Here is a 26529-nt window from a genome sequence, read left to right on the forward strand (position 1 = left end):
TACCACGGGCTTGTTGTTCTCTCAAGCATTCAGCTTCAAGGTGATCACGGCGAATACGAGTGAGTCCAGCTGAAGAAGTATGTAGACCAGAGCTACGGAGGACTGTCATAGTCACACGGCATGATGTTGAACGGAGAGTGGGCTGCTTCCCCATTGTCAACAGTGGGGTGGAGATGAGGTGATGGTGGAGCGGCAAGCCTTTGCTTTGCATGTGACATAGATCACATGATCATTGTGGGAATTTGAGCTCGTCGTTGTCAGGTGCTGACAACGATGAGCTCGACCGCGGCAGCACTAGAGATGACTAGGAAAAAGCTTAGTAAGCTTGCCCCAGAACATGAACATACCTTACATTCCATAGACCGTTAAAAATGTGAATTAAAGCCGGATATTGCTGGTGGAGATAAGGCAGACAGGCTCCCATGCACAGAGGCAAAAAAAGCGCTTGAAAAAGGCATAAATATGAGCCATATAAGCGAGCTCATCGTCGACGACGATGAGCTCGCATGTTGGTAGGTCGTGGGAGACGGTGCGGAGACCTGACGGGAATTGCCGGCTGCTGATTAGTACATAAGCATAATAATAGCCACCCGGCTATACACCGGGTATAGCTGGGTATATAGCCGGCAAGAAAATACCTTACAAGTCACTGGTAAATGCTGCAGAAATCGCTGAAGTCTTGTGTGGTAGACTTTTCCCTCTAATTAGGAACGTCGTAGCATATGTGCTAATATTACTAAGTAGTAACATAAGCGGTGACGGTCAGGTGCAAAGAGTTGTTTGTATTGGGACCACGCCTCATCCTTAGCGTTCGAGCACATCACGCTCAGCTTCTGGCCAACTCTGATGAAGGAACTACCATGGCTGCAATCGTTTTCCAAGAGCGCATACATGAGTCGACTAGCAGTCTTGCATATGAGGATGAGGGTATAGTGGTGCACGACATGTGCAGCCGCGAGGTGGAAGAAGCTCAAAAGAAGTGAGGCGGACGCGTTCAAAGTGTCACACTACCTGATGCCAGAAATTATCATGTACTACGCATATCATGAGAGAACTTAGACTATGATGTGTATGAGTGCGTAAATGCGTGTCAATCTTTATTGGTTGTCTTTGAAGCGGTGCCTCCATCCGAGATCGACTGGACTTGCGGAACTCGCCCCAAGGATCGAATTCGCGACACTGACAGGCCAGGGGGAATGCTGAATCTCTCGAAATGCTCAAGTGAATTCAAGGTGACTACAAGCTGGTCAAGACAAGATGTGCATGAGGGAAATTCTTGTAATGTATGATGTGCCCCGGTGTCTACAGACTGACATGATTCCTCCCGTCTTCCTATCTTATCATCATGTGTTCCCCATGCTCCATACTGACTTTCACGTGTTCGTGTAGGTCGTAGACAAGTACGGTGAATGGTGGTACCACATCTGGGTCTTCTTCCTCACCTACAGCACCATCATCTCCTGCCAAGGCAGCTTCAGCGTCTTCCAACTCACATTACACAAGAACCTGAATGCTTATCACCGTGTTTTGGGTGTGGAGAACCGTTGGAGTTTGCAGGTACATGACGGGAGGGATGCGGAGATTAGGTGAGTGTTTCGGCCTGCCTTGCTTTGTAGAACAGAACTGATGTGCCCTTGAATTGAAAGCTTGGTGGAGTAATTGCACTACCATAGTATGAAAAATTATGTATGCATAGGCATGCACGGACGATGCGCGAGGCGCTATATACCATTTGCTTATGTAATAGGTCACCGAACCATATCAGACAAATGGCAAGAGGTGTGCGACCCGTTAGTTCCAGACACTGACTAATATAGTTCAATGACCCACCACCACCACCGTGATGGTGACTTCACGTGAGGGTAACATCCCAATAAGGAAATAAGTAACACTTGTTATTTTCACCAGACGCGTGTCATTGTAGACGCGTCGTTGACGTGTCGTGTGCGATATAACGTGTAAAAAAGTAATCGAGACAGTACAGCAGCTATCGTAGTGCAATGTATCATACTAAACTAACTGAAATCCATGAGTCTTGCAAAGCATAGCTAAGTAAAAGCGTGAAAAAAACAAATACTATAAAGTTGGTCGAGCCTTCTTCGCATTCCCATTGGCGGCGTTGTTGGACTTCCGCTTGTGGGAGCTGGGTCCAGCCTGATTTTCCTTATCACCATCGAATAGAGGGACGAGCCAGAGTAGCTCGGGAATACCAGCTTCATGTTGTTCCAGGGATGTAAGAGTGAACGAATTGAGAATATCTGGTGGGAGAGGATGACCGTGGGTGTTCATGGGATGCGCATACTGTGGGTGGGTTTCGTTGAGATGATCGATCATGTTGTAACGCCATATCGCGTCCACGTATGGCGCACCAGAGCGGGATTTCTTGCCTGTAACAGGCGCAAGAGTAGGGTGACACAACTCGCACTTGATAGGCACGTTGTGGCAAGGACGGTTCCTCGATCCAGCGTTGGCGTTCGCGTACCTGAAGTTAGTGTGGTATGGGCAGTGCGTCACGACAGAAATGACACCATTGGCGCTAATTTTGACCTGGATCTTGCATCCTTCAAGTCCAGATCGCCCACAGGACCCGCATGGCTGTACAACACCAACCTAATAAATTGTAAGTCTTGATCAGCGGGAAGAACACTCAATACGCACCTGCTCTTTCAGATTCTCCTCGAGGAGACCATGCCTTGCTCTCAGAATATGACGGCCGACGTGTGCGCGCATGGAGTCTGTTTTTGCCCCGCACAGTGGACACTCCATCAGAGCTCCTGATTCTGCGGCAGCGAGTTGCTGGCTTGCTTCAGCGCAAGTGATCCCTGTAGAGCCTAGAATAGTAGTATTACAATGTTAGAATATTCGAGCAGTAAATAAAAATGATGAACTTACCATCAGGAAGAGCGTAAGGAAATACAGAAGAGTCCGACGGAGGAGGGACATGGAGAATAGACTTGATGGTAATTGAATGTTCACATGCTTTGGCCCACAACACATCGCACGCGAGGGCAAGAGCTGATTCGTCGATGATCCAGGTATTCCCGATATTGTTCAGAGCGATGAAGTTGTCAGAGTTGACGTCGTCACGGAAGCGGATGCATGTGGTATCGGGGTTAACGAGTTCGACGAGAAGCCCAGGAACGGTGATTTCCACGATCTTCTCCATGTGTTGATCGGTACCTTGAATCTCGGAGTTAGTCTTGATGTAATCTCCAGTCCAGAGCCAGGAGCGCTCTCCTGCAGGTTTGCGAGAGGGGATAAGGGACAGAATTTGACCTGTGAGCCTGACAGATGAAGTCGCGACCTCGGGGACAAGGATATCGTGTCGAGTGACACTATCCCGCTCGATAAGAGTGCAGCGAATGAGTGCGATTGTAAGTGTGATGTTGGAACGGATGATGGTGAGGAAGACGTCGCCAATGATGAATGAGTTTCCGCCAGTAATAGACCGACCTACAAGATCACATCGTCGGTTGGCTTTTGTGAACCCAGTACTGTAGACACGTTCTTGTTGATTGAGGGATTTGCGAATGAAGTACTTGTTGAGGACACAACGACAAATGGTCTCCTTGTGAACGTACTTGCCGTGCACAAGGAGAAAATCATCGGGGTTGATCCCAGGTCCGCTCGCGAGTGTGGGAGCAACGGAGTGTGCTGAAATGTCGACGGTAGGGTTTCCGGAGGGGAGGTTGTGCATGAGTGCCTCCTCAAGAGTCAGGACATCATCCTCGAGGGGAACATCCTCAGTGGAGGAAGGTGTATGCGGAGTAGGGAGAGTAGGGAGAGTAGGGATAGCTTCCTCGACTCTCAGATCAACCTCCTGCGCATCCATGGTACTACTAACCCCCAGATACTTATTGCCTCCCCAAGGACACATGAGATCGCATCCTGGATGTGAAAAAAAGACTTGAAAGGCGAAGGAGTCTCCAAGGATGCGAGCCTCCCCAAGGAGAGTCACTGCCTGCTCGCGACCCTCTTTCCAAGAAGAGGGGAGGTCACAGTGCGCTGTGACAACGTCTCCGACCCACATGTCCCTGCGAATATGATCATAGCCTTCGGTGCGAGTAATCTTGAGGCGTCGCGAGCCAGACTCGAGCTCTGGATGTTTCTTGAATACAACATCTATATCCTTGGCGGCACCAATGCGATTGAGGGCCTGCGAATAATTCATGGCCGAATTGTGTTGGCCGCGCATCCGAGTGATGCCAAATAACTTCTCCAGACGGTCGTCGCCCGTCTGGATAATCCAGAAATGGCCGCCATCGAGCTTCTGCTGCTTCGCAATGCAAAAGCAGACATTCTTCACCATCGTTTGGGAGTCGTAATAGAGGACATGCAGCATGAATGCTGAACGGTACAGTCGGAAGAAGGTGAACATGAGATGTGCGTAACGGCTTAAGTGTGTGACCTGCTGCTGGAGTGATAAGGTGACGTCGATAAATGGAAGGAGGAGTGATTCTAAGATAGCGCCAAGGGATTTGATTGAAGCCATATCTGCGCACATACCAACATCACCTGTGACGGTGTCAATGTTGAACTTCGACAGCACAATGATGGCCTGCATGAGCTCAACAGCTTGCGGCACATCCTGCGGATCGTCGGGATTGAGAAGCTTGGTCACCGAAGTTTCATCCATATCTGGGAGCCACGCAAGGTAGCGAGCGAGTACTGCGCTAGTAATAGAGTGTCCATTGCCGAGCTTCATGCCTTTACGAGTACGCAACAACGTGCACCATCCTGTTACTTAATTAAGTCTCATATACGACAATGAATAAAAAATGTACTCACGTTTGAGAATATGTTTTAAATCAAAGTCCAACGTAATCTCATGGTCACCCGTAGCGAGATTGAGTCCCAGCATATGTGATAGGGTCCCGTAAAGTCTGGACGTTGTGGGTAGCTTAGTCTTGAGAAACATTGCATGGCCAGCAGCCCTCCGTGTTGAATCGCCATCTGTCGCAACACTGAATATTGGTCCGAGATGCGCTTCAGCGCCAGTCTCTCGCCAACGGTCTATTGCCAGGGTAAAGATAGAGATCATATTCTCTGCGTTCTCACACTTGCAAGTAGGTGCAGCGAGAATGGGGAAAATCTCATCGTCCCCAAAGGAACCTATGGCAAGCACGGACATCTCTTTTCCAAGATGGATGTGACCTTGTGCAAGTTTCTCTGCAATTCGAAGCGCTGAGTCGTATGTGTGTAGCGTGGGATCGACGAGGTGAGAGTGAGAGTGACAGAGTCCAATGACACTATTCGAGGCGCAGTGATGGGAGGCTCGTTCCTCCAGTGCGATTTCGTCCATCATAATGGAATGCCCACGATGAGGGACGAGGGTGCTCTGCAAAGGTGTGAGGATCAGAGTCTTTATATTAGCGTCAAACTGTTCAGCTGTAATGGAGCCGATTGTAGGCGAAATGGATGTAAAAGTGCGGTGGGTTTGCAGTGTACACAACGAGGGCAGGCCTAAGTGACAACTAAAAGCATACAACAGTTGACGTCCTCCTAGGCGGTATGCTAATAAGGCGATGTCGAGGTCATCTCCGCTATAGCCTCGAGGATGGTAAGTTCCGGCGATTGCGTCCTCAAGGGTATTAATGATTTGGCGAATGGAAGATCCTCGCTTAAGTGCAACAGCGAGGATATGCTGTATGCGAGGGACGTCATTTTCAGACAATGCCATGATTAATGACTTGTATTCGTCTAAGCGCGTGAGGACATGAGTGACACGTCTCGCATCATTAAGCCCCTGAAGCTTATCAGTTAAAGTTTCTCGTAAGTGATAAAACAAACCTTGAGCTTCAAGCGGTTAGCCTCTTCGGCATACTGACGCACCGCTTGAACCATGTCGAAATGGCTTCGATAACGGTAGTGAGTGTGTGATTTGATGTCCTGTGCAACTGAGACAAGATGCTCAAGGAATGGGACTATATCAGCACATTCTGTGCAAGGGGATCCCGATGTTGTGTTCCGATCACAATTTTTTGAGTAAGCGTGCGGAATAGCACCCCGTGTATCAATATCAAAAGGAAGCGCGCCTCGGCCATCAGAAGCACGACCCACTGGGAAAGTCTCCAGAAATGAAGGTCCTCTGACTGGCCAGTCGATCGGAACACCAGTGCATGCTGTACTGATAACGTCAGAGTTCTCAGCTAGTGTCATTGGAGCCGAATATTCGGTAGGCGATGAAGAGGAGGAGATGCGATCAGAATTAGTGCTTGACGGCGAAGATTTAAGCTGAAGGGCACGCTTCGAGCACTTTTTACCGTGGCGATGGTCACTGAGGGTATTGAAGTAGCCGGGAGCATCAAGATCTGTGAGAATTCGTGTTGGTAACGTTGTTTTGATCCAATCTTGGCAATCAGGGCATTCTATCTCCCACCGAGATGCTCCAGCATGTCGTTTGATTAAGTTTGCCGAAAATAGTTGAAGGAGATCACCGGGGGTATTTGATTTGAGCAAGGCGTCAATATCAAGCGCCAGCATGTGGGAATCATCGGAATGAGCAGCTTCGGGTGCTTTGCTTCCTGTTCCTGTCTGATTGATGGAAGAGAAGAGGACTGGGGTATCGACAGGAGCTGGGCTATCACAATTAAAGGTATCAGAACGTGAATTGATGTCGATCGGACTAAGACTGGGGTTATGCGTCCATTGAGAAGGACTGAACGTGTGGTATGGCTCAAATTGATCATAGTCAAAGGTTGGAGAGGTGTACCTGCTTTGTGAGTTGGATGCTTGAGACTCGGTGGATGCTTGAGACTCGGTGGATGCTTGAGACTCGGTGGATGCTTGAGACTCAGCGGGGAACCATGATTCATTCTGGGGTGGATACATCATATGATGGCTGAATAAGATTAAGGGACAGAACACGGCGATGCATTCAAGGACTTAGGACATATGTCTATACATCTATGACATCGTCACATTCATTGATCACATGGATTTCGTGACTCACGTGGGTGAAAAATCAAAAAAAAAAAAAAACAGTTTGCAGGGCAATTAAGCAACGAGGTAGGAAACTACTTAATCTAGCTACCTAAGACTATCCTACTACCCCAATAACCACCACCTCCCCCGGGTCGCAGAAAGTTTTTGTTGAGATCTGAAGGCGCTGGAGAGAAGTTCGGACGACAACGCGAGATAACGCCAAAGTGGCTGAAATTAAAGTTTCTGCTTACGGTAAGCAAGTAGTCAGTGTTTCGGATTTCGCCGTCGCACGCCTCTTGACAAATGGAGATAGTTGCCTTGTACACTGACGTAAAGTATACGTAAACAATTTCAAGTTGTATATTTACGATGCTGATTCTTTGCTTTAAATTTAGGTCTTCCATTGACAGGCTGCCATCCTGAGCAAGCGCTTTATGATCCATCGGTCATCACTGTTGTCTGGCGTATGTCACTCCTGGACGACTCCGCGAAGTACCCTGTCGACTGTGATGCACTGTATCCACAATTGATACGCTGCACACCTCGCATTCTCAATCCAGAGCCCGCATCTGGTACAAAAACTTTCGGAACTCGCCGACTTCAAGGGGCGCATCTTGTGATCAATCATGATGAAGAACCTATTTGATGAGTGACTGTATTGTGATCAGTGACCAATTTGAATAAACTCGGGGGTCACACATCTCAAGCACTCGCCATTCGCTGATAGTCATAGATCCGATGCAAGCGTAACAAGAACCTTTCAAGAATGGCTTGAGAGTGGCCTTGAGGCTTGGAAACAATCATCTATTCGACAGCTATGCAAAAATTGCGTGTTCAAATATTCCGCGCGACACAGCTTTGCAGTTGTTATAAGTAGTCCACCAAGTTCACTGCTCACCAACACAACCCCTTGAATATGACACTAATCTCAAATGATCCTAGATGGTGGCCGTTAATCACCTTTTCCCTTGTTAACAGCTACTCTATAGGTTCGTTGACGAGATGTTGGTGATATTCTCACTCGATCATTGATTATGATTTCGTAGTTGCATCTTGTGTTGTAATGATTTATGATTGGGGTGAGCACAATACATGTTATCGTGAAATTACTGATGTCCTTATCGTACTCTCCAGTACTAATATCTGGACAAGAGGTAGGTTAATGCCATTGTCGGAGTAGTCATCTCACCGTGTATGTTTTTATAGTTCGAACTGGTCTGGGTGAGTATAGTCCCATATCAAAATGGATAATACAATCAATGCAGGGCAGACACGACGCTGGTCCCTCGTTACCGTTCTATATCTCAGTGTGCGTGCATTATCTTATAATCGCCATTGACGAGCTGTGCAGACTTACAGAATGTTCTAGGTGCGCTGCCTTGGAGTATTGTACTGTGTGTACGTGTTCATGGCGAATAAATTGGCAATGTGCTAATAAGCCATCTCTCACGAGCAGCATAAACATAATGGGAATTTTTTCTCGCAAATACTGTGTTCACCGTTCTGACTGGCGGAATGCAGCGAATATCCCATCAATCTCGATGACAGATACGGTGGGTCTTCCGCATCGAACCTTACCAATCCGAACTAACCAACTGTACTTCTACGTAGGGGTGAGTAAGATTCTTGACTGGCTTGTAGGTTGAATATAATGACCACAACAGCTGTAAGTTTGTTTGAAGAATCTCCGAGACTCATCAGTAACCGGGTTTTGCAGGCACTATTATTTCGTTGGTAGGAAACTGGCTGGCTGTCGTCACAACTGTCATACAGGACGGTGAGCTCCTCAGCTGCAGTAGCTCTGATTTGACTGAAACATCGTGCAAGTCGTCATGATCATTCGGCTACATGCCATGTACCAGGGGTCCAGAAAGATGCTCATATTTTTGGTTGTAAACTGCCTGGCACTCACGATCGCAGGAGGGGTGACCCTCGCAATATCAGATCAAAATGTTCGAGGGGGTAAGCTTTAATTATGCTAGGCGAACTTTAAGCGCACCAGGTTTATGAGACAAATTTCAGAGGAGTTCATCCTCTCTGGTAACTATTACTGCGAGTCCTACTACCTGGATGGAAATGCCCCACTTCTGATTGGCAGGGATTGGATATTCGTCGTTGCACTCGCATGGGAGGTCCTCACCTTGTGTCTTGCAGTCTGGATTGTCATAAAACACTACCGTGAACTGCAACCACAATCGAGATGGTCCGTCAGGGACTGCTTTGCGGTGCTAATCAAGACACACGTGTTTTACTTTGGAGCGTGAGCTCGCAATTTGAATGTCATACCATTTTTCTGCTGAAGCTCCTCATGTGCTAGCTTTGCTGTTATCTCTTCCTTGGCATTCGGCACCCTGTCCCCAAATCTGTCGGTACGCATAAATCTGTCACTGTTTGGATCCGAGTTTGACCACTCGTTGTTCCTATAGAATGTCTCTCTCGTGGCAGATGAGGTTTATAATGGCATTTATCAAATCGCCTCCGTCATGGAGTTGTTTGTATTGGGACCACGCCTCATCCTTAGCGTTCGAGCATATCACGCTCAGCTTCTGGCCAACTCCGATGAAGGAACTACCATGGCTACAATTGTTTTCCAAGAGCGCATACACGAGTCGACTTAGCAGTCTTGCATGTGAGAGTGAGGGTATAGTGGTGCATGACATGGGCGGCCGCGAGGTGGAAGAAGCGCCAAAGAAGTGAGGCGGACGCGTTCAAAGTGTCACACTACTTGATGCCATAAATTATTGTGTACTACGCGTATCATGAGAGAACTTAGACTATTATATGATGTGTAAATGCGCGTCAATCTTTATTGGTTGTCTTTGAAGCAGTGTCTCCATCCGAGATCGACTGGACTCGCGGAACTCGCCCCAAGGATCGAATTCGCGACACTGACAGGCCGGGAGGAAAACTGAATCTCTCGAAATGCTCAAGTGGATTCAAGGTGACTACAAGCTGGTCAAGACAAGATGTGCATGAGGGAAATTCTTGTAATGTATGATGTGCCCCGGTGTCTGCAGACTGATATGGCTCCTCCCGTTGGGCATTATGTCCCCTTCTCCACTTTACATCCTGCTCAACACCCATACCCGTCCATCCTTGACCATTGCGGACATGTGGAATCCCCGTCCTCCAACAAGCCGACGTTCTGATGACCGCCAGTATGTCAAACGAGAACGATGAGCGGCACAGCACCCATAAAGCACGTACCGTATACTCGCAGGTCACCTGGTCGCCCTTCTTATCCACGTAGCTGGCGGACCGTCAGTCACTTTGGTTGATGTAGATATGTGGGTGTGCCATACCTGCATTCTGTGAACCCATTGTCGGACTTCACGTAGTAGCTGACTAGCGTGTAGGTCGCCACACCATTAACTTCCAACGTGTTTTGGCACGTTGCGCATCCCGCGTTGGCGCCAGCGAGGAAGGTGAGCAGCGCAAGGATGGTGAAGCGGGAAGTGAACATTATGGAACTTGTTGTAGTGAACAATTCAAAGCCATAGCATGCATGCTGGTATTTTATAGACTTCGCCTCGAGCTCGGCGTGTATTCGCTTTAAGAGACATTCGAGTCTCCTCCGAAAACCTAGTACTAGCCTCGGAAGGAACGTTCACCGTCATTTGTCTGTTATAAGTTATATATCTTCACGTGATGTGTCTTCATATATGACGTTTATCATGGGGGTGCGCAATCACATCCACCATAGATTTATTCCCACGGGGCGGTGGCAAATGTTTGCATGGGGACTTGGCGACACAAAAAAACATGGCTGCAGCGTCAATCAGACGAATTTCGACACATCACAAGCATCGGTAATTTTGAGAGAGAAAGTTGTAGCTATGATATCACGGCCTTAGTTCGTGTGGAAAAATTAACAATTCTTGAAAGCTTCCCTGAGGTGTGATGGAGAACCAGCACTGACGTGAGCTTATGTGTCCATAGATCAGCGTGTTCTTCATTTATCACACGTACACGCATGAAGAACATGGCATGACGTCTGTACATAACCCAACGAAGGAGAACCAAGTATCACATCCAATAACTTCATCCAAAAGGCCCCGTTGGCGTTAAGGAGTATCATCCAAGTCACTGTGTTACACATGTTAAACATCATGCATCATGTCAGACAAAGAAACGCCTACCACAACACGGAAAGGATGCTTCCACAATTCACAGATAATGAGCTGGCACACATAACTGTGCAGGGAGAGGCGTCATAAGTATCAAGGCTTATATATAAGTCCCATTCGGGGCCACCTACATCAGCAAAGCAATTTTGAGAACAACAATCCTGATCCTGTACACAAACCGCGCCAATCCCATTGCAGCCGCCAGTGGTGGCGTTGACGCCCATAAAGATGGAACAGGCAAGGATGATCAAATAAGAAAGCTGCATATCAATAGAGGTTTGCTGGGTAAAAAAGGGTAAGTTGAGCGAGTACGTGCAGCGACTTTATACCTCAGCAGAAGGACTTACAGGACTTATGTTGGACTGATACATAGAAATCCTGTGTCCGCGTATGCCTGACAGGACCGGCCGATCATACAGGCGAACGTGTTAATAGTACTAGTGAAGAGGATCAGTGCGTCTTGATCTGAATTGCAAGGAATCAATGGCTACCTTCAGTCAGTGCATCAGGGCACGAAGAATTATGTGGTCCGGGAGTGCGATGATAGGACTGGAAATCCTTCATCGAGTGAATTGTATTAACCCCAAGGCTGCGACTTGCCTCTGATGATGTTCGAGGAAGGCCCGATACCTGAACCAGAACGCTGGTATCACAGGGGTCACATGAGGCTGTATGTACTGCAGGGTACACCATTACATTCAGCTTGTGCTACTGGACGCAATAAATCTCAGTAAGATTCCTGTTTGTTCAGACATCTTAGGAGGTGCAACGTGCCTTGAAAAAACACTTCTGGAAACACAACCATCCGATCGACACTTGACTGGTGATCGATACTATGGTCCAACCATGTGCAGATCAGCAAGAAGACTGACCTGAGGCGCCAGGCTGCCGTAAATGGCGACCCAACAAGCGTATGATACGAATTTGGTTTCTCCTACTCAAATGTTGTTCCCTTCTTGCAGCTTTAGATTCTTGAAACATATTTATAAATTCCGAGTGTCCAGAATTTCACAAGAGCATGTAAGGTAGGAGCGCAATATGGCATGTCGGGAGCAAATCTAGGATATGAGGTAAATAGGATTGGGTTCATGTTGGCAAGGGAAATGACCCAGGAACTGTGCGACGACGCTCTGGGTGATGGTAATACGTGCCGTGTCGTCGCTTGCTGGGCGAAGCAAGAGGTGTGGATGGTGATTGACCATTTGTAGGCAACAGGTTCTCCTGAGATGCGTTGCTTGGGCTGTGGGCTGCCTCAGGCGTCGGACTCATAGTCCCGTAATCATCGTCAGAGTCGTCGTCTATCAACCAGTCACCGTCTTCTGGTAACATGATGACACCCGAAGCAGGGTCGAAGCTCAAGCGGTGATTGAGGCTGCTATGCGGCTGAGATCCACGCCCGCCGCGTGCCGTGCGTGTATCCATCCATGGGTTTGAAGTTCCAACATCTGGAGCAGGAACACCATCCTGGTTCTCAGAGGCACTCATGTCGGTAAGAGTGCCGTCAGTAGCGGGGCGAGATTGCCGCGATGCTCGAAGCTTTCCTCGTAGCATGGTGTAGCGGTTACGTAGGTTGAGAACGATGCCTTGGTTGACATATGGAGAAACTCTCGACCCTCCTGCACGGTGCCCATTGACAAGGGTTTGCCCTTTCTTCAACGGAAGCCAGGGCTGAGGAAGCACGCCAGTTAGAGCAGGGTGTCCGTATCTTCGTTTCCCGGTACTAAATAATGGATGAATACGTGGTATTTCTTCAAAACAAAGCAACTCACTTCAACACGCCATTATACCAATTAGCCATAGGTGGTTGTGACTGAAAGTGGAGTAGGTCAGACGTTCATTTCCGCATACCGAGTTACCTACATAGTCCGTTCGTTCGTCTTCTGGAGCAACATAGAGCATGTCGTCATTTTGTGCGTATCTCCGACGCATCAAATTACTGAAAGTAGGTCTGCATTAGTGTCCAACATAAACATATGTAAACCTCACCTCTGCGACCATGTTACTGGATGTCCCTCCCGCAACCTCACTACATCGGCCGAATCTTCTCCCCGCTCTACCTCGCACACAGAACTGAGACACACCGCGCTGCTGAGAGGCTTGAAGGTTTCATGGATGTACCATGACCAGATTACGGTACCAGCGAGCAGCGGAACAAGCAGCGAAGACATAATATAGCATTTCCGCAAGGTCAAAATGCCGATCATAAATGTCTGGAAAATGATTATGCCCCAAATGAGCCTGACGAACGTGAGAGGCCATGCTTGGCCCTGAGATTCGTAGGGCTTATAAAATACTGAACCAGCTAGTTCAGAAACGGTCCAGCGCAACAGAGTTTGGATCTGCTCACCAAACAACAATTTGTACTTGTACACGAAGTAGGCCATTCCAAAATAGATTGCACCAAAGATAACGATCAAGGGCTGGACGACGCTGTACAGGATGGTCACCACAAATACGAGGATCGCTTGAGGGTACACGACGCCATAGTTGATCATGGGAGGGGCATTCAACTCAGCAAAATCTACCCAGGTAAGAGTCAGGTTACCATCGACATGTGGTAGTACTTACCTCGAGGTGTACGAGTCCTGAACATGCGTAAAACCATCCGCGGTATTATCACACCCAGGTTAAGCAATTGGAGCGGCATGATACCAAACCCTGTTGTTCTAATTCAGCACTCTCAAGTAAAAAAAAATGATACATCACCCACCTTGGAGTATAACATACGAAAGGAAAAAGTGCCTAAAGGACGTGCCCAGATGAAAAGGTGTAGATTACAAAAATATGGCCACTTACTTTGCCCTTCCTTGTTGAAGCGCTGTAGCTAGCTTTTCCGGGATCTTCGCAGGTGAGTTGGCAAGATCGCGCACCAACTGCCAGTACGTGCTCGCCAATAGGAAGATGAATACCACATTGATGAGGAGGAACAAGAAATATCTTTCAAAGTCTTAGAATTTAGACTCTCCGCAAGTGAAAAGGACTGACTTCCGCATCAGAGAGTATTCAATCAAGCTTCGTGCTCTGTACCCCTGAATATAAGTCAAAGCTAGGAATGTTAATCAAAAGCCATGCCAAATGTCTGGCGGCAAAACACACCTTCAAGAATAAACGGTAGAAGTGCGTTCAGTGTAATCATGGCCACGGACGGCAATGAATTCTGTACGATAGCACGTATTTTGTCGTTGCTATCGATGAGTCTGCCAAGCCAAGGCATCACTTTCTTGATCTCCTTGTAACTCAGCAGACTCGCAAGCGCGGTGATCGGGAATATCCAGAAGAACGACAGTACCAATACACAACCAATTACAAACACCTCGCGAGCCAAGAGGTTTCCTGGAGTATGAGTGATGTTCGACCAAACAATGTCTCGTGGTTCAGGGGCTGGGCAGGTTTTCACTTCACCTGGGTCACATGAGTGCGCTGCTTGCACAGCAATTTGCTACGGATGAATTAGTGGGGGGATGTAAATGCCAATTAACTCAACGCTTACAGCACTGGACATCTTCTCAAACGTAACGAAGGCGACCTGCGTTGCCTTAGTTTTCCCGATACGACGCCACCTCTTGACTTTCTCGTCGGCCTCCGTAAACTTTGTCTCGAGGTACTCAAGTGCATCGACTTTTCTGGAGATCCATCCCGGTCTTATGGTAGGACGTTGCCGATGCGGTACGACGAAACGTCCCTGCTGGTTCTCCAGTAGCGACGGCTCTCTATCCGAGGAGGGGGGGAATGACGTTCTCTGACGGGTCGTAGGATTCCACCACGCTAGGATTCCCCACATATTTCGTCCATGCACTCTCCAACTTCAGCAATGCTTTGGTCCTAAGGTCAAGAAGGGATTTCAGGGTGCCGACTTCTCTGCAGACCGTCACGCTCTCAACGCTGAGCCCCATGTTTTCAAAGTACTCGGCGAGAGCCCGCTCGGACCGAAGATGATTAGGTAGGCTAGTCACAATGACAGTCCTTCCTGGAATAGAATGAACCAGTTCGAGGGAGAAAAGCTGACGTGAGCGAACGAAGCGACGGTAGTTCTTGTAGAGAAACCGCAACGCAAGGAAAGTGAAAAGGTACGTGAAGAGAAAATGAATCGTTAGATATGAGTTAGCATCGCTGATGAGGTCGAGCCAGTCGCGTCCAGGTGTCATAGGGTCGTCATCAATACTGGTGGAATTCCATTCCGGCCAATCGTTATCGTCTTCGTCAGCGCCTCCTCCGAGACCGATGTTATTCTACGAGCAGTATGAGTTGGGTTTTCTCAGACACGCGAATGTACGTACATTCCAATTAATAGGCATGAGAATCGAAACAGCACATATAGAGCAAACGGAAAAGAGGTAAAAGGAGGTTTTGAAGAAGCTAAGGAGCTGTTTTACACGTTAGTGATGTCCTAGCATACGCATTGTGTGGCAAACTTGCCACTGCCGCGTCCAATCCAACAATTTGCAGCACAGTATACTCAGACACTTTCATAGTTGGAATGATCCATCCAAAAAACGCCTGGTGAGCATGCGCGTCGTGCGGGGAGAAGTCTGAAGGAGATTAGCTCCACTACATACCTAGCAAGAACGTAACATCATACCTTTCAGCATCGTTCTTGGTGCAAATATCAATGGCCATCGCTTGCGACAGTACGAAAAAATCAGGAAGGATGACAATCCTATGGTGGAAGAGAGTAAGATTTGTGTCGTAAACCATGGTCCCTCGAACTTGACTAGAGGTGGGGGAGGTGTAAGATTGACAAATGAGCTTCTGGTCTGAACCTACATGTTGGAGGTGATCCCGGTGGCAGTTCTGGCTCTTCGTCACCAATTGTGCGGACCAGGATGGACTGGATGACATCCATGAGGTTGAGTTCAAGGTGCTACACGTGCCGATGAAGCCCGACCGTCGCGAAGCATGCCTGATTCCCATAAATGAGTGTTTGGCAAAGGCCCCGGAACCAAACAACCGCTCTGACTTCATAGTTACGTCATGGTTCAATATGACAACCTAGCGGAGAAAAAATCCATACCAGCGAGATGTATACAAAGTAAGTAATCGAACAAACACCAAATATCATCTAGTAAAAGGCAAACTCCTCTGGCGCCGTGGGCGCCGCACACGAACACCATCATGGCTGCACAATTCTGAGATTCTTTCGCAAATGTCGATTTTTGACTGGAAGCGGCGATCACGGTAGGAGTCTCCGGGAAGTGTGCATACGCAAACATGGCCATCAAACCGGATCCCAAGGCCCTTTATCATTGCCCTATTCCTCTCCCACCAATCACCTGCCTCCGACAGGTCATCGATGCATGTCACAGCAAGAACGACTGGAACTTCCATCCCTGCGACCGCCGCGGCGAAGGCTTCGTACGAATGACGTAGTGTTCTGGTGGCCCTTGATCCACGCATACAGTAGACTAGCAGATGCAGCCCATCTTCTTGAGATATCTTCCTCAATAAATATTTCAACTTTTGGCGGGAGTCATATCCGCTGACGTTGACCCATGACTTCCCTCCCCGAGACCCACTGTATCGTGCAGAGCGAACCTCTGGCCACGTATACAGACCTCGTAAGCACGCTCTTCAGTGGTGCAGGAAAGTGCGTCTGGGGATGTGGGGGCGATATCCTGGCCTGCAATCAGATTGATCAAGGAGCTTTTACCGACTCCAGTCTCTCCGAAAACCACGATGTTCCTGCAAGATACTGGATGTCCCTGCTCGATTACATTCACTTTTGGACGATCTATCACATGCAGCGGACTCACCTCAGACTTGGCCTCAAGATCGTCGTCGAACTGAGCGAGGTCTACACTACGAGAGCGGGTCCGATTAGACCACCAGGTTTCATTGGGCTGGTCAAGAGATCGTTCAGACATGACTTGACACACAACCTGTTGCGGATTTCTGGCATCCAGTATCTCGGAGTGAAATCGAGCATAACCGTACCTTGTCGTTAGCACTGAATGGTTCAGGGATAGAGGTGAGACAGATCCTGAAGGATTTTATAGATAGTAAGGGAATCTCCGTACAGATCTTGCATGTGGCGGCGCACCACAAACTCCTGATAGACGTATCAGATTACTTGAAGATCGTGGTGACTTCTTGGTTCAGATATGGATAGAAGCTACTTTTGAAGTGCCGGCCCATGAGCTTTCTCGAAGCGCGGGCCGTGATACAAAGTTCAAAGGTATTCTTCCATAGGCGGACCAAATAGAAGGAAGAATATCATTCCAAAGAGGAAAATGTTTCAATCTGACACAGCGGTCGAGCGTCAATCGATACGACGACTCCAGCATGAGATTGCCTATGATGAAGGATCAGTAGAGTTCTCCGAGATCAAGAAGGACCGCATAGCACCAGTCCAACAGTATTACTATATACCAAACAGCAAGACTGTTGCACTGTTGCGGCGGATCTTAGTTGGTTACTTATGATGATCGATTATGACAGAGCTGAGAGGTCACATGCATAGAGTACTCCGTACGCGTATCCATTTTTGGAAGGAGGTTGTTTGCCAAAACCTTCTGAACAAAACAAATCCTTTTTGAGAAAATGCTCTTTCCTGAGTTCTCCATGAAATCTCCATGTTCCGCCTTCTGTGCCGCCCAATAAAACCTTACCGACTTTGTTTTTCTAGCACCCACCCATACCTCGCAGAGGCTCATCCCGCTTCCTCCAACGTCATCCATCAAATCGAGCAAGGCGGCGCTCGCATCCTCCAAGCTGTAAGAAAGCGCGTCAAAGTACGGGATGAATTGCTAGCAAATGTAAGACTACTTCAAGCCGTCAGTTTGGCTCGGCTTGAAGCCGGGCCCTGCACATCACTAGCGCCGTAGAGTTCTCAAGTAAATGCAGGACCAAGTTTGCAGGGTCGGTTGAAGAGCACGGGGGTTTATTGGATATTCGTACGACTGTTAACTGGGTACAAACGTAGGATCACGTTCATTTGTTGACAGCATTGTGTAAGTATTTGTTCCAACTCGTGTATTTTAAAATGGAAGCTCTCCTGTCTCTAGGCTAATTGTTTCTTGGCCAGCTATCATGACATCCCTAAGTTACTCATGTATCGCGCATGCCTTATCGTTTATTGACCCCCTCAATCTCAAATGCTCATCCGCATTCTGTGTCGCGCTTCTTTCATTTCAGTGCAGCACAGAAGAGACTATGCGATATTTGAATACGTGAGCAAACAAATTCTTAGCGGAGAGACGGATCACAAAGGTACATTGCATGGTCTGTAAATTCTGGGTTCTAATATTATCACAATCAGCACACATTAACCTCGGCGGATACCATATGTCTCCCTCCTCAGCTCGTACCGTTAACAGGACTCTCGGTATCAATGATAGTCGATTCGAAGACAGTCACCTGGACACCCCGATCAACAACTGGCTTGCAGAAAATAAACCGGATGTTCTGGGTTCATGCCTCACTTGGGTGCTTGACCCCCATATCGGTCGTGTGTTCTTCTTCACCCATTTTTGTGACTCAAGGGAGCAGCTAGAAGAAGACGAGGAAGATCTGCGGGTCAAGAACTGGCTACAGGAGAATGGCGCCACTGGTGTGGAATGGATAGCCTTATATGACAAGTATGGCTTCACTCGCTTCGGGTTGCGACCTTCCTCAATGCCGAGGGACTGGGTGGTTGAAGAAATGACGGTCGAAAAGTATCTGTCTCGGAATCGCAGGAAACTTGTTAGCAAGTAGTGTGAGGTTGAACATGACTGGCTAGAGATTAACATTGTGACTGTCGTAGCACTATGTCAGAAAGTAAAGTTGCCTCCTTCCGGTTCTGCACTAACAGAACTGGTTTGTTCAGTCCAGTAACGGTTAGGTGCGGGAGGACTCAGAGGTTCCTCGCGAGTCAAACAGTCCTAAATGGAAACTCTCCTATTTACTCCACCATATATACATTGACAAGTCAAGACCTCCTAATATGGTCTACTGATATCATGACAGCGCTACTAACTCATGTATCGCGCATACCTCATCGTTTTTTCACGCACTCAATCTCAAACGTTCGTCTGCGTTCCATGTCGCGCATCTTTCATTCCAGTGCAGCCCAGAAGAGAATACCTGATACTCAAGATGTGAGCAGACTCATTCGTTGGGGAGATGTCATACGTGCGCCGCTGTTTCTGTTGTGGTCTGTAGATTCTGGGTTCTAATTTAATGGCACTCAGATATCAATCTCGGCGGATATCATATGTCCCCCTCCTCAGCTCGTACTGTCAACAAGACTCTCGGTATCAATGATACTCAGTTCAAAGACGGCCAACTGAAAATCCCGATCAATAACTGGCTCGCAGATAATAAACCGGACGTTTTGAGTGGATGCCTTACATGGCAGTTCGACCCACTTAGCAGTCGTGTGTTCTTCTTCACACACTTTTGTGATGACTGGGTGTGGCCAGAAGAAGACGAGGAAGATCTTCGGGTCAAGAACTGGCTAAAGGAGAACGGCGCCACTGACACGGAATGGATAGCCTTATATGATGAGTATGGCTTCACTCACTTCGGATTGAAACCTCTCGCAATGGCCGAGTGATTTCAAGTGGGTGAGTAGTGAAATACCGATCAGAGAGTATCTCGACTCTCGGAATCCCAGGACGCCCGCGAGCAAGCTTAGTGGCAAGGTGGACAAAGATTTCCAGCAGAATGAGCAAAAAGCCCAGCATGACCAGCAAGATTGAGAAGTTTAACAGGGGGATATAAAGAAGATTAGCAGCCTATCGGTGTGTAACAACCAATTTCCTACCATGCGACATTGTTTATTTGGTCCGCCGTACCGTACCAGGACGATGCATGCCTCAATCTTCAAATATGCTTGATGTCCCAACTCATGGTATGCATCGCAATGGATCAATGCACATATCTTGCAGGGGAGCGGCTGATATTGTAGACATCGTATCTTGTGATGAACCACATTGCCTCGCTCACGGTGGTGAACGTATATGACGATTTTTCGTCCTATTCTCAAAGTCTATTTCATAGTGCGAACGCCGTGACGCCGTCTACCCCTGCAGTGATTATTGAGTTCGATGCCAGCAACACATGATAGACAAACAAACCAATTTGATGGTGCATCCCTTCGCTTGAGAGCTCGTTCAATAAATTGTGCAACTCTGAATCCACCATATCCGCATCGATCGATTCCTTAACGCGGGAGAACTGCCTGTGGCACATGTGTCAACACCCTGGATCATCAGCGGTTTCACGCAAGCAATTGAACACGGTGATGCTTGCCAAGGAGCGCTGTCACACCAATGTTCTAACCTACAAGAGATTGCGCAAGGGGGAAGGGAACCCGTTCGACTAAGGCAGGTAGATGATTGACAATTTGTCGCTCACAATCTGCCTGTGTACGTCAGGCAATCACCACCCTAGACTTCCTAGACTCCCCTGAGGTATGGCTCAGGAAGGGTACGTACTAGGAGGTCAACCAGTCATCGTACGCAATAAGCAGTCTTAAGGATGGTAGTCAATTAATCGTCACTCACGCGCACGCCTCAAGGATTTTATAGATGGTCAGGGAATCTCCGTACAGATCTTGCATGTAGCAGCGCACCACAGACTCCTGATAGACGTATCTGGTTACTTGAGGATTATGGTGACTTCTTGGTTCGGATATAGATAAAAGCTACTTTTGCGGTGCCGGCCCATGAGCTTTCTTGAAGCGCGGGCCGTGATACAAAGTTCAAAGGTAGTCTCCCATAGGCGGACCAAATAGAAGGGAGACAGTCATTCAAAAGAGGAAAATGTGTCACGGCGGTCGAGCGTCAATCGATACGACGACTCCAGCCTGAGATCGCCTATGATGAAGGATCAGTAGAGCTCTCCTGGATCAAGAAGCTGACAGTACTAATGAAAAGGACGGCATAGCACACCAGTCCAACAGCATTACTATGAACCAAACAGCAAGGCAGTTGCACTGTTGCGGCGGATCTTAGTTGGTTACTTATGATGATCGATTATGACAGAGCTGAGAGGTCACATGCATAGAGCGCTCCGTATCCATTTTTGGAAGGAGGTTGTTTGCCAAAACCTTCTGAACCAAACAAATCCTTTTTGAGAAAATGCTCTTTCCTGAGTTCTCCATGAAATCTCCATGTTCCGCCTTCTGTACCGTCCAATAAAACATTACCAACGTTTTTTTTCTAGCACCCGCCCATACCTCGTAGAGGCTCATCCTGCTTCCTTCAACGTCATACACCAAATCGAGCAAGACGGCGCTCGCATCCTCCAAGCTGTAAGAAAGCGCGTCAAAGTCCGGGATGAATTGCTAGCAAATGTAAGACTACTACTATCGAAATCAGTTTGAAGTGTCAGCTCAGTCTATACCAGATGTCCGAGGATATGTCCTCTCCAGAGGACATCTCACGCGCACGTCAACTCAAAGAACTAGAGCCCTTGCACGAAGCATGGTCAAACTTCACACACGCTCGTCAGGTTCGTCTTATCCTTATCCTACACAATCCCTGCGTACCCAGGCTCAATGCTACAACAGTAGTCCCTGGAAGAAACACTACCCCTCATGCAAGACCCCGACCCAACCATGCGCACCCTTGCATCCGAAGAATTCGCCTCCCTCACCAACACCCTCTCCACCCACATCTCTACCACATTTCCCTCTCTCCTCGTTCCTCCATCATCTACGCGCGATTTACATGCTCTGCTGGAACTGAAAGCCGGCGTTGGCGGGTCTGAAGCAGCTTTATTTCTGTTGGACCTCCTTCGAGTCTACGTTCGGTATGCTGCTTCAGTCGGGTGGCGAACAAGTATCATACAGAGCAGCGAAACCGAAAGCGGAGGGATGCGCGATGCTATCCTCGAGATTAAAGGCGAAGGTGCTTATGATGCACTGAGGTGGGAGAGCGGTGTACATCGTGTGCAGCGCGTCCCCGCAACGGAGTCCAGTGGGCGGACTCATACGAGTACCGTTGCAGTCATAGTAAGTCTCTAGGAAGATTGATTGGGTTATGGGGTGACATGTCCATTTTCAGGTTTTGCCGCTAAGCGAAGATGTTGAAAGTACTAACGGGAACGACGAACTCTTCAAAATGGAAGACGTGAAAATCGAGGTGATGCGTGCACGTGGCGCAGGGGGACAGGTGGGCTTCTGGACTTCGAGCAGGTTATTTGACTCTGACCATTGTTGTCAGCACGTCAACAAAACAGAGTCTGCAGTCCGTCTCACACATACACCCACCGGTATCACTGTTTCAATGCAAGATGAACGGAGTCAACATCAGGTAACATGCCCTCATTTTGTGGTTGAGGGGGATTTGACATGATTTGAATAGAACAAGCGTCGTGCTTTTCAAGTTCTACGCGCTCGTCTGATGGACGTAAAGCTTACTCGAGACATTGCCAACCGCCGAGCGACTCGTCGGAATTTGGTGCGCACCGCGGACCGCAGCGAGAAGATCCGAACGTACAATTATGCGCAGGATCGTGTGACAGATCATCGAATTGGCCTATCCCTCATGAACCTCACCAGCTTCCTGGAAGGTGACGGCGTGCAGGATTTCATGGATGCATTGCGCCGAAACTGGCAAGAAGAAATAATGGAGGATGTTGTTGGAGAGCCGGAATAAAACATGGCACATGTCATCTCTTATCATCGCACACCCATGATGACCAAAGCACCCCTTCATTATCTATCGTCCTGCTTGGATATAAAACATAATTTAACCACTTCCGAAATCCATGCATCCCACAAGCTATCCCATTCCGATATAAATAGCGTATCGTAGCACATACCTGTCAAACACAAGTCTGAACCTGTCTAGATAAAACCCTGGTCTCGTGTGTGATTTACATCACCCGACATCCTTGGCCAGTAAGACCAAGCTCCTCAAGTTCCTCTTTTGCTGCCTCGCGTTCATTAGCCCTGAGCTTCGCACGCGACTCGAAGGGGAACCAGTCCGCCATAAAGTTCAAGAGGGCATAGTCAACATTAGCTGTGAAACATAAGCCACCCGAAAAACAACGAAGGGCAAACGGGGACTCACTGCGGTCGGCCTTTAGCACCGTAGGGGCCCTGCAAATAGGGCAATTCGCTTTACCAAGCTTTTGAAGCTTTACTAGACATCTTCGAGAAACCATGTTAGTCAATTTGGTCGTTACAATCAACCAAAAATATCATGCAATCACCTTACACAGAATAAATGACCACAATGAAGTCTGATAGGCTTGAACGCGAGACTGGTACAGATAAGGCAAGAATAATCGTCGACATGAGGCACAATCGGAAGCAAAATTTCGCCAATAGCTTGCACGAGGAGCCGAGGTAAAGATGCAGGAGGCTGAGGTAACAGAGCCAGCTCTGCTGGAGGCGGAGAGGCTGGAAATGGTCCATTCCACAGTGAAAGGAGATAGGAAGGAAGAGGCAATGCGGTCCGCTTCGTATGCTTCTTAAGGATCTTGCGGGTCGCCTCGGCATTCGCGAATTGGAACTGTATGTCAGATGATTGAATATCGATGTCCAACTGAACAGCAAATCACACTCACCCGCTTCAAATCCAAGATAAAAAAGTTCATCCGCATGAAAACATCCAGCGCATCCTTGCTTCCAGCCAGCTTGAGCTTACTTCTCTTCTCTCGTATGCGTTCTTCAAATTGCTTCATCCGGGTTTCTGTTTCCTCGACACTGCGTTCCCCACGAGTTCTCTCCCCGACACTCTCAAAAATTTCACCGTCAAGATATGTCTGAAATATCTCCCTCCATGAATACAGATCCGTCTTTCGAATGCCAGAGCTGGGTCGTAAAGTGGCGGCATTACTGACGGCCATTGAATAAGCCGAAAAGGAACGAGGCGCTGAAGAGGAAGTGGGGCGCGCTGTCGTGCTGATAGTATGGGCCAGACATTGTAGCGTAGATGTAAAACTGCCATGGACGGTGTTGAGATGGGCAGCAAGCGATGCAAGGGCGGTGTTCAATAGGTGAAAGAACGCGGTATCAGACCGTAATGGGATGATAAGATCGTGGGTGCTGGGTTCTAAGCTATCAACAGGAGCACACGGCAGAACACTTCGAACGTACTTCGCGGATGAATAGGAGATGTTCACAAAGGCCGTATTACTTTCTAGAGCTCTTGAATGAAGATGAAGAGCCTCTAGGATGCTGTCCGGTGTGGTCGTGTGACCAGATGCAAGCTCCGTAGCGTCTATCGAGTGCTTGACTGACAGCCGGAGACGAGGTTCAATATGAGAGGACGTCCCCGTAAACTCGTAGACGACTGTGGCGTGTCGTTGTTGGTCGCCATCGCCGTCAGGAACCAGGTCACACTGCTGTCGTATTTGCTCGATCTTGGCGGTCAAACTTCCATGGTTCTGTTGTTCTAACAATTGTTGGAGGACGGTGGGACTGAGACCAAGAGAAGAGAGCTCCTGGACGAGTTGGTTGATGAGTTTCTTGAGCTGTCGGATGTTCAGCGCTGCTGTCGACTGACACACCACTGGACTTACTTGGCGGTACTGTATTGCGTTTTCACGTAGCTCTGGTGGTAGAGTGAGGAGGAGTTGTGAGTACGTCTTTGAGAAGTGCATTTTGTGTCAACATGCATGGTAGTTGTATTGATCCATGATATTAAGAGACCAGACGGTATCGGTGCCTGTGTTCGATCGAGCGCTTATTACAATTGTGATAAACCTGACTCGACGTGGCACACAGCATTAAAATGACATTCAAGCAGTCCAAAAGTCAGAACTTCATTAATGCTAGCGAAGATCACTGACAGCGCTGGGAGCTCGTACCGGTACCGTCCGCTGAGCTCTCCTGACTAGGAACTTTGTGAGGTGATGGTAAACCTGAACAAATGGCAGAAATAGGGCAGGCTTGGACCCCGAAAGCTCGAAAATTATGAAATGAACATGAGGCTACGGTTTAATGCACAACCACATATGCACCAACTTGCACACAGGGTGTTGCGCAAAGGTACGGGGCCTGCATCAGGGATCGAGAAGGCCGCTGTGTTTCAAGGCAGAACCTCGGAAGCACCCTCCAAAACCGGTCCCAATTGCAAGCTTTTCATTTGTTCAAGGCTTCGCAAGCCTCATTGCCTCCGTGTTCATCATCTTCTCGCGTTCTGACAAATCGGACAGCACTGGGCGTTTAATCAGTTGTTTCACATGTCTGTGGCACAGAACAAGTGACATCAGGGCGAATATTGCTCTTGTGCACAATCTAGCTCCTTGTTTGTCGTCAAGCTCGAGAAAAATATCCCATACTCAAGTACCTGCAGGCCAGCATAATTCATACCTCATCACCCCGATAGCAACGGCGCAAATGGTCATCAAAAGGGCAAGCCCACAAGACCACGATCTATTCCCTCAAAAATGTAACGGGAATTTCCAGAATTACCTACATGCGAAGGATTCAAGGTAATAAACAACAATAAGTTGAAGATGAAGTTTCTATTGCTGGGTATACCACCGGGGGTAGTTCTTGATGTGAAAACAAAACAGGCGATATGAAGTTCAAAATGAAAGAGGGAAAAAGGTGACCAAAGCGACGACACGACCGGCCTGTCGTCACGAATGACCACAGTTGACGATCCGTGCTACACACACTCAACAGCGCAGGCTGCAGCAGGATGGTGGAGGTGAATGAATTTACTCGTCACACCAAGGGAGGTCGCCGTCGGGGTTGGCAGGAGTAGCGGTTGCAGGGATAGTCGTAGCGGGGGTACTGCCAGCGGGGGCAGGAGGGACTTGGACAGTGTTCGCTGTACACAACACCTTAACGAAAGCTTTTAGAAAACTGTGATGAAACTGGGGAATATTGAGGTACCTCTCCAATGTAAATGTTAGAGCAACCATAGTTGATCTGCGGGTTGTTCTCATAGAGGATGGTGGTGTTGATGCCTGCTTCGTAGGAGACGATGTCGCAATCGTCGTTGGCCTCGACTACAGAAGTGGTCGTGCAGTCCTGTCCCTCCCATCCAAGGCAGTAGCTCTGGCCTATGACGAGGTTGTCGCAATCTTCGTCGATGATTCCAGCGTTGACGACAGCAAGCTGGTAACTGCATGAATAAAAATTATCAGCGGTGGAGCTTCAACAAGGATTGGGACTTGGCGTACGTAGAAACATTGTTGGCCGCCGAGATACTGTCACAGATATCGCCAGCCTGAGCAGTGTAAGTGCGCGTGCAGGTGTTTGCGGAAGCAACTGTAAAATAATGAACCAGAAAAATCGCGTTATAAACCGAACAGGTGTATCAAAAAAATAAAATACTGACATTGTGCCACGAAGGGCAAGGCGAGAATAGCAGCAATTGCTTTAGTGAACATTGCGTTTGAAAGGATGCTTGAACGTTGAAAAAATGAGTGTGCTATCAAAGAAAGACGAGGTTGGGGAGCTCAAGGTGAGGAGACGTGAGACGAAAGAGGCGGAGCAACTTGAGAACGAGTTCAAACTTGATGAATACATATCCCTTAAATTTAAATTTCTATACTTGGTATACAGGACCACCGTGACATGGCAACCGTT

At 48.1% G+C, this 26529-nt stretch overlaps 11 protein-coding genes across 11 annotated transcripts; 5 read left to right on the plus strand and 6 right to left on the minus strand.

The window, feature by feature from the left end:
* Positions 1-1389: 1389 nt before the first annotated feature.
* On the plus strand, positions 1390-1590 carry DEU56DRAFT_733564 (uncharacterized protein; the record flags this gene model as incomplete). The annotated part of the gene is made up of 1 exon (XM_041348341.1): positions 1390-1590. A coding segment is annotated over one exon (201 nt), but the record flags the coding sequence as incomplete, so codon positions are not given.
* Positions 1591-2076: 486 nt separating this feature from the next.
* DEU56DRAFT_910875 (uncharacterized protein) lies at positions 2077-6831 on the minus strand (the record flags this gene model as incomplete). Its single annotated transcript, XM_041357233.1, has 5 exons — positions 2077-2610; positions 2659-2831; positions 2893-4737; positions 4789-5746; positions 5791-6831. The coding sequence occupies 5 exons, from the start codon at positions 6829-6831 to the stop codon at positions 2077-2079; spliced, it is 4551 nt and encodes a 1516-aa protein (XP_041210246.1).
* Positions 6832-9837: 3006 nt separating this feature from the next.
* On the minus strand, positions 9838-10406 carry DEU56DRAFT_792571 (uncharacterized protein). The gene is made up of 3 exons (XM_041352710.1): positions 10227-10406; positions 10132-10174; positions 9838-10069 (listed from the first exon to the last, which is right to left on the minus strand). Exons 1-3 carry the CDS (start codon positions 10385-10387, stop codon positions 9998-10000), a joined length of 276 nt encoding a protein of 91 aa, XP_041210247.1. The 5' UTR covers positions 10388-10406; the 3' UTR covers positions 9838-9997.
* Positions 10407-12137: 1731 nt separating this feature from the next.
* Positions 12138-15894, minus strand: DEU56DRAFT_870510 (uncharacterized protein; the record flags this gene model as incomplete). Its single annotated transcript, XM_041355640.1, has 16 exons — positions 12138-12771; positions 12821-12861; positions 12912-12987; positions 13038-13344; positions 13399-13572; positions 13620-13709; positions 13762-13793; positions 13848-13988; positions 14037-14097; positions 14148-14490; positions 14542-14757; positions 14786-15212; positions 15315-15415; positions 15468-15580; positions 15631-15762; positions 15816-15894. 16 exons carry the CDS (start codon positions 15892-15894, stop codon positions 12138-12140), a joined length of 2967 nt encoding a protein of 988 aa, XP_041210248.1.
* Positions 15895-16061: 167 nt separating this feature from the next.
* DEU56DRAFT_792578 (P-loop containing nucleoside triphosphate hydrolase protein) lies at positions 16062-17202 on the minus strand. The gene is made up of 4 exons (XM_041352711.1): positions 17066-17202; positions 16802-16995; positions 16507-16750; positions 16062-16474 (listed from the first exon to the last, which is right to left on the minus strand). The coding sequence occupies exons 2-4, from the start codon at positions 16910-16912 to the stop codon at positions 16107-16109; spliced, it is 723 nt and encodes a 240-aa protein (XP_041210249.1). The 5' UTR covers positions 16913-16995; positions 17066-17202; the 3' UTR covers positions 16062-16106.
* Positions 17203-18007: 805 nt separating this feature from the next.
* DEU56DRAFT_939038 (uncharacterized protein) lies at positions 18008-18752 on the plus strand. The gene is made up of 2 exons (XM_041358860.1): positions 18008-18257; positions 18307-18752. Exons 1-2 carry the CDS (start codon positions 18143-18145, stop codon positions 18741-18743), a joined length of 552 nt encoding a protein of 183 aa, XP_041210250.1. The 5' UTR covers positions 18008-18142; the 3' UTR covers positions 18744-18752.
* Positions 18753-19069: 317 nt separating this feature from the next.
* On the plus strand, positions 19070-19584 carry DEU56DRAFT_979398 (uncharacterized protein; the record flags this gene model as incomplete). Its single annotated transcript, XM_041359742.1, has 2 exons — positions 19070-19160; positions 19220-19584. The coding sequence occupies 2 exons, from the start codon at positions 19070-19072 to the stop codon at positions 19582-19584; spliced, it is 456 nt and encodes a 151-aa protein (XP_041210251.1).
* Positions 19585-21392: 1808 nt separating this feature from the next.
* Positions 21393-22633, plus strand: DEU56DRAFT_870511 (uncharacterized protein; the record flags this gene model as incomplete). Its single annotated transcript, XM_041355641.1, has 5 exons — positions 21393-21485; positions 21547-21987; positions 22040-22147; positions 22199-22288; positions 22340-22633. 5 exons carry the CDS (start codon positions 21393-21395, stop codon positions 22631-22633), a joined length of 1026 nt encoding a protein of 341 aa, XP_041210252.1.
* A 220-nt stretch (positions 22634-22853) lies between these two features.
* Positions 22854-24587, minus strand: DEU56DRAFT_733504 (SPX domain-containing protein; the record flags this gene model as incomplete). The annotated part of the gene is made up of 5 exons (XM_041348340.1): positions 22854-22999; positions 23051-23130; positions 23193-23494; positions 23550-24458; positions 24507-24587. The coding sequence occupies 5 exons, from the start codon at positions 24585-24587 to the stop codon at positions 22854-22856; spliced, it is 1518 nt and encodes a 505-aa protein (XP_041210253.1).
* A 290-nt stretch (positions 24588-24877) lies between these two features.
* Positions 24878-25602, plus strand: DEU56DRAFT_250616 (uncharacterized protein). The gene has a single exon (XM_041345296.1). It carries the CDS (start codon positions 24928-24930, stop codon positions 25423-25425), a length of 498 nt encoding a protein of 165 aa, XP_041210254.1. The 5' UTR covers positions 24878-24927; the 3' UTR covers positions 25426-25602.
* On the minus strand, positions 25174-26356 carry DEU56DRAFT_250609 (uncharacterized protein). The gene is made up of 4 exons (XM_041345295.1): positions 26279-26356; positions 26121-26208; positions 25831-26062; positions 25174-25778 (listed from the first exon to the last, which is right to left on the minus strand). The coding sequence occupies exons 1-4, from the start codon at positions 26328-26330 to the stop codon at positions 25653-25655; spliced, it is 498 nt and encodes a 165-aa protein (XP_041210255.1). The 5' UTR covers positions 26331-26356; the 3' UTR covers positions 25174-25652.
* Between the last annotated feature and the right edge of the window lie 173 nt (positions 26357-26529).

Source organism: Suillus clintonianus (assembly GCF_016758775.1).
Source record: "Suillus clintonianus strain FC179 chromosome Unknown DEU56scaffold_22, whole genome shotgun sequence".
NCBI classification, from domain to species: domain Eukaryota; kingdom Fungi; phylum Basidiomycota; class Agaricomycetes; order Boletales; family Suillaceae; genus Suillus; species Suillus clintonianus.

Coding starts and splice junctions, on each gene's coding strand:
- DEU56DRAFT_792571 (XM_041352710.1), bottom strand. CDS start 10,387: ATGTTCACTTCCCGCTTCACCATCCTTGCGCTGCTCACCTTCCTCGCT. Junction 10,175..10,226: donor AATGGGTTCACAGAATGCAG/GTATGGCACACC, acceptor ACGGTCCGCCAG/CTACGTGGATAAGAAGGGCG. Junction 10,070..10,131: donor AGGTGACCTGCGAGTATACG/GTACGTGCTTTA, acceptor GGCGGTCATCAG/AACGTCGGCTTGTTGGAGGA.
- DEU56DRAFT_792578 (XM_041352711.1), bottom strand. CDS start 16,912: ATGTCTGAACGATCTCTTGACCAGCCCAATGAAACCTGGTGGTCTAAT. Junction 16,751..16,801: donor ATCTTGAGGCCAAGTCTGAG/GTGAGTCCGCTG, acceptor GTAATCGAGCAG/GGACATCCAGTATCTTGCAG. Junction 16,475..16,506: donor GGATATGACTCCCGCCAAAA/GTTGAAATATTT, acceptor AGATATCTCAAG/AAGATGGGCTGCATCTGCTA.
- DEU56DRAFT_939038 (XM_041358860.1), top strand. CDS start 18,143: ATGCTCATCCGCATTCTGTGTCGCGCTTCTTTCATTTCAGTGCAGCAC. Junction 18,258..18,306: donor CGGAGAGACGGATCACAAAG/GTACATTGCATG, acceptor TATCACAATCAG/CACACATTAACCTCGGCGGA.
- DEU56DRAFT_250616 (XM_041345296.1), top strand. CDS start 24,928: ATGCACAACCACATATGCACCAACTTGCACACAGGGTGTTGCGCAAAG.
- DEU56DRAFT_250609 (XM_041345295.1), bottom strand. CDS start 26,330: ATGTTCACTAAAGCAATTGCTGCTATTCTCGCCTTGCCCTTCGTGGCA. Junction 26,209..26,278: donor CTTGCCCTTCGTGGCACAAT/GTCAGTATTTTA, acceptor ATTATTTTACAG/TTGCTTCCGCAAACACCTGC. Junction 26,063..26,120: donor GCGGCCAACAATGTTTCTAC/GTACGCCAAGTC, acceptor TTATTCATGCAG/TTACCAGCTTGCTGTCGTCA.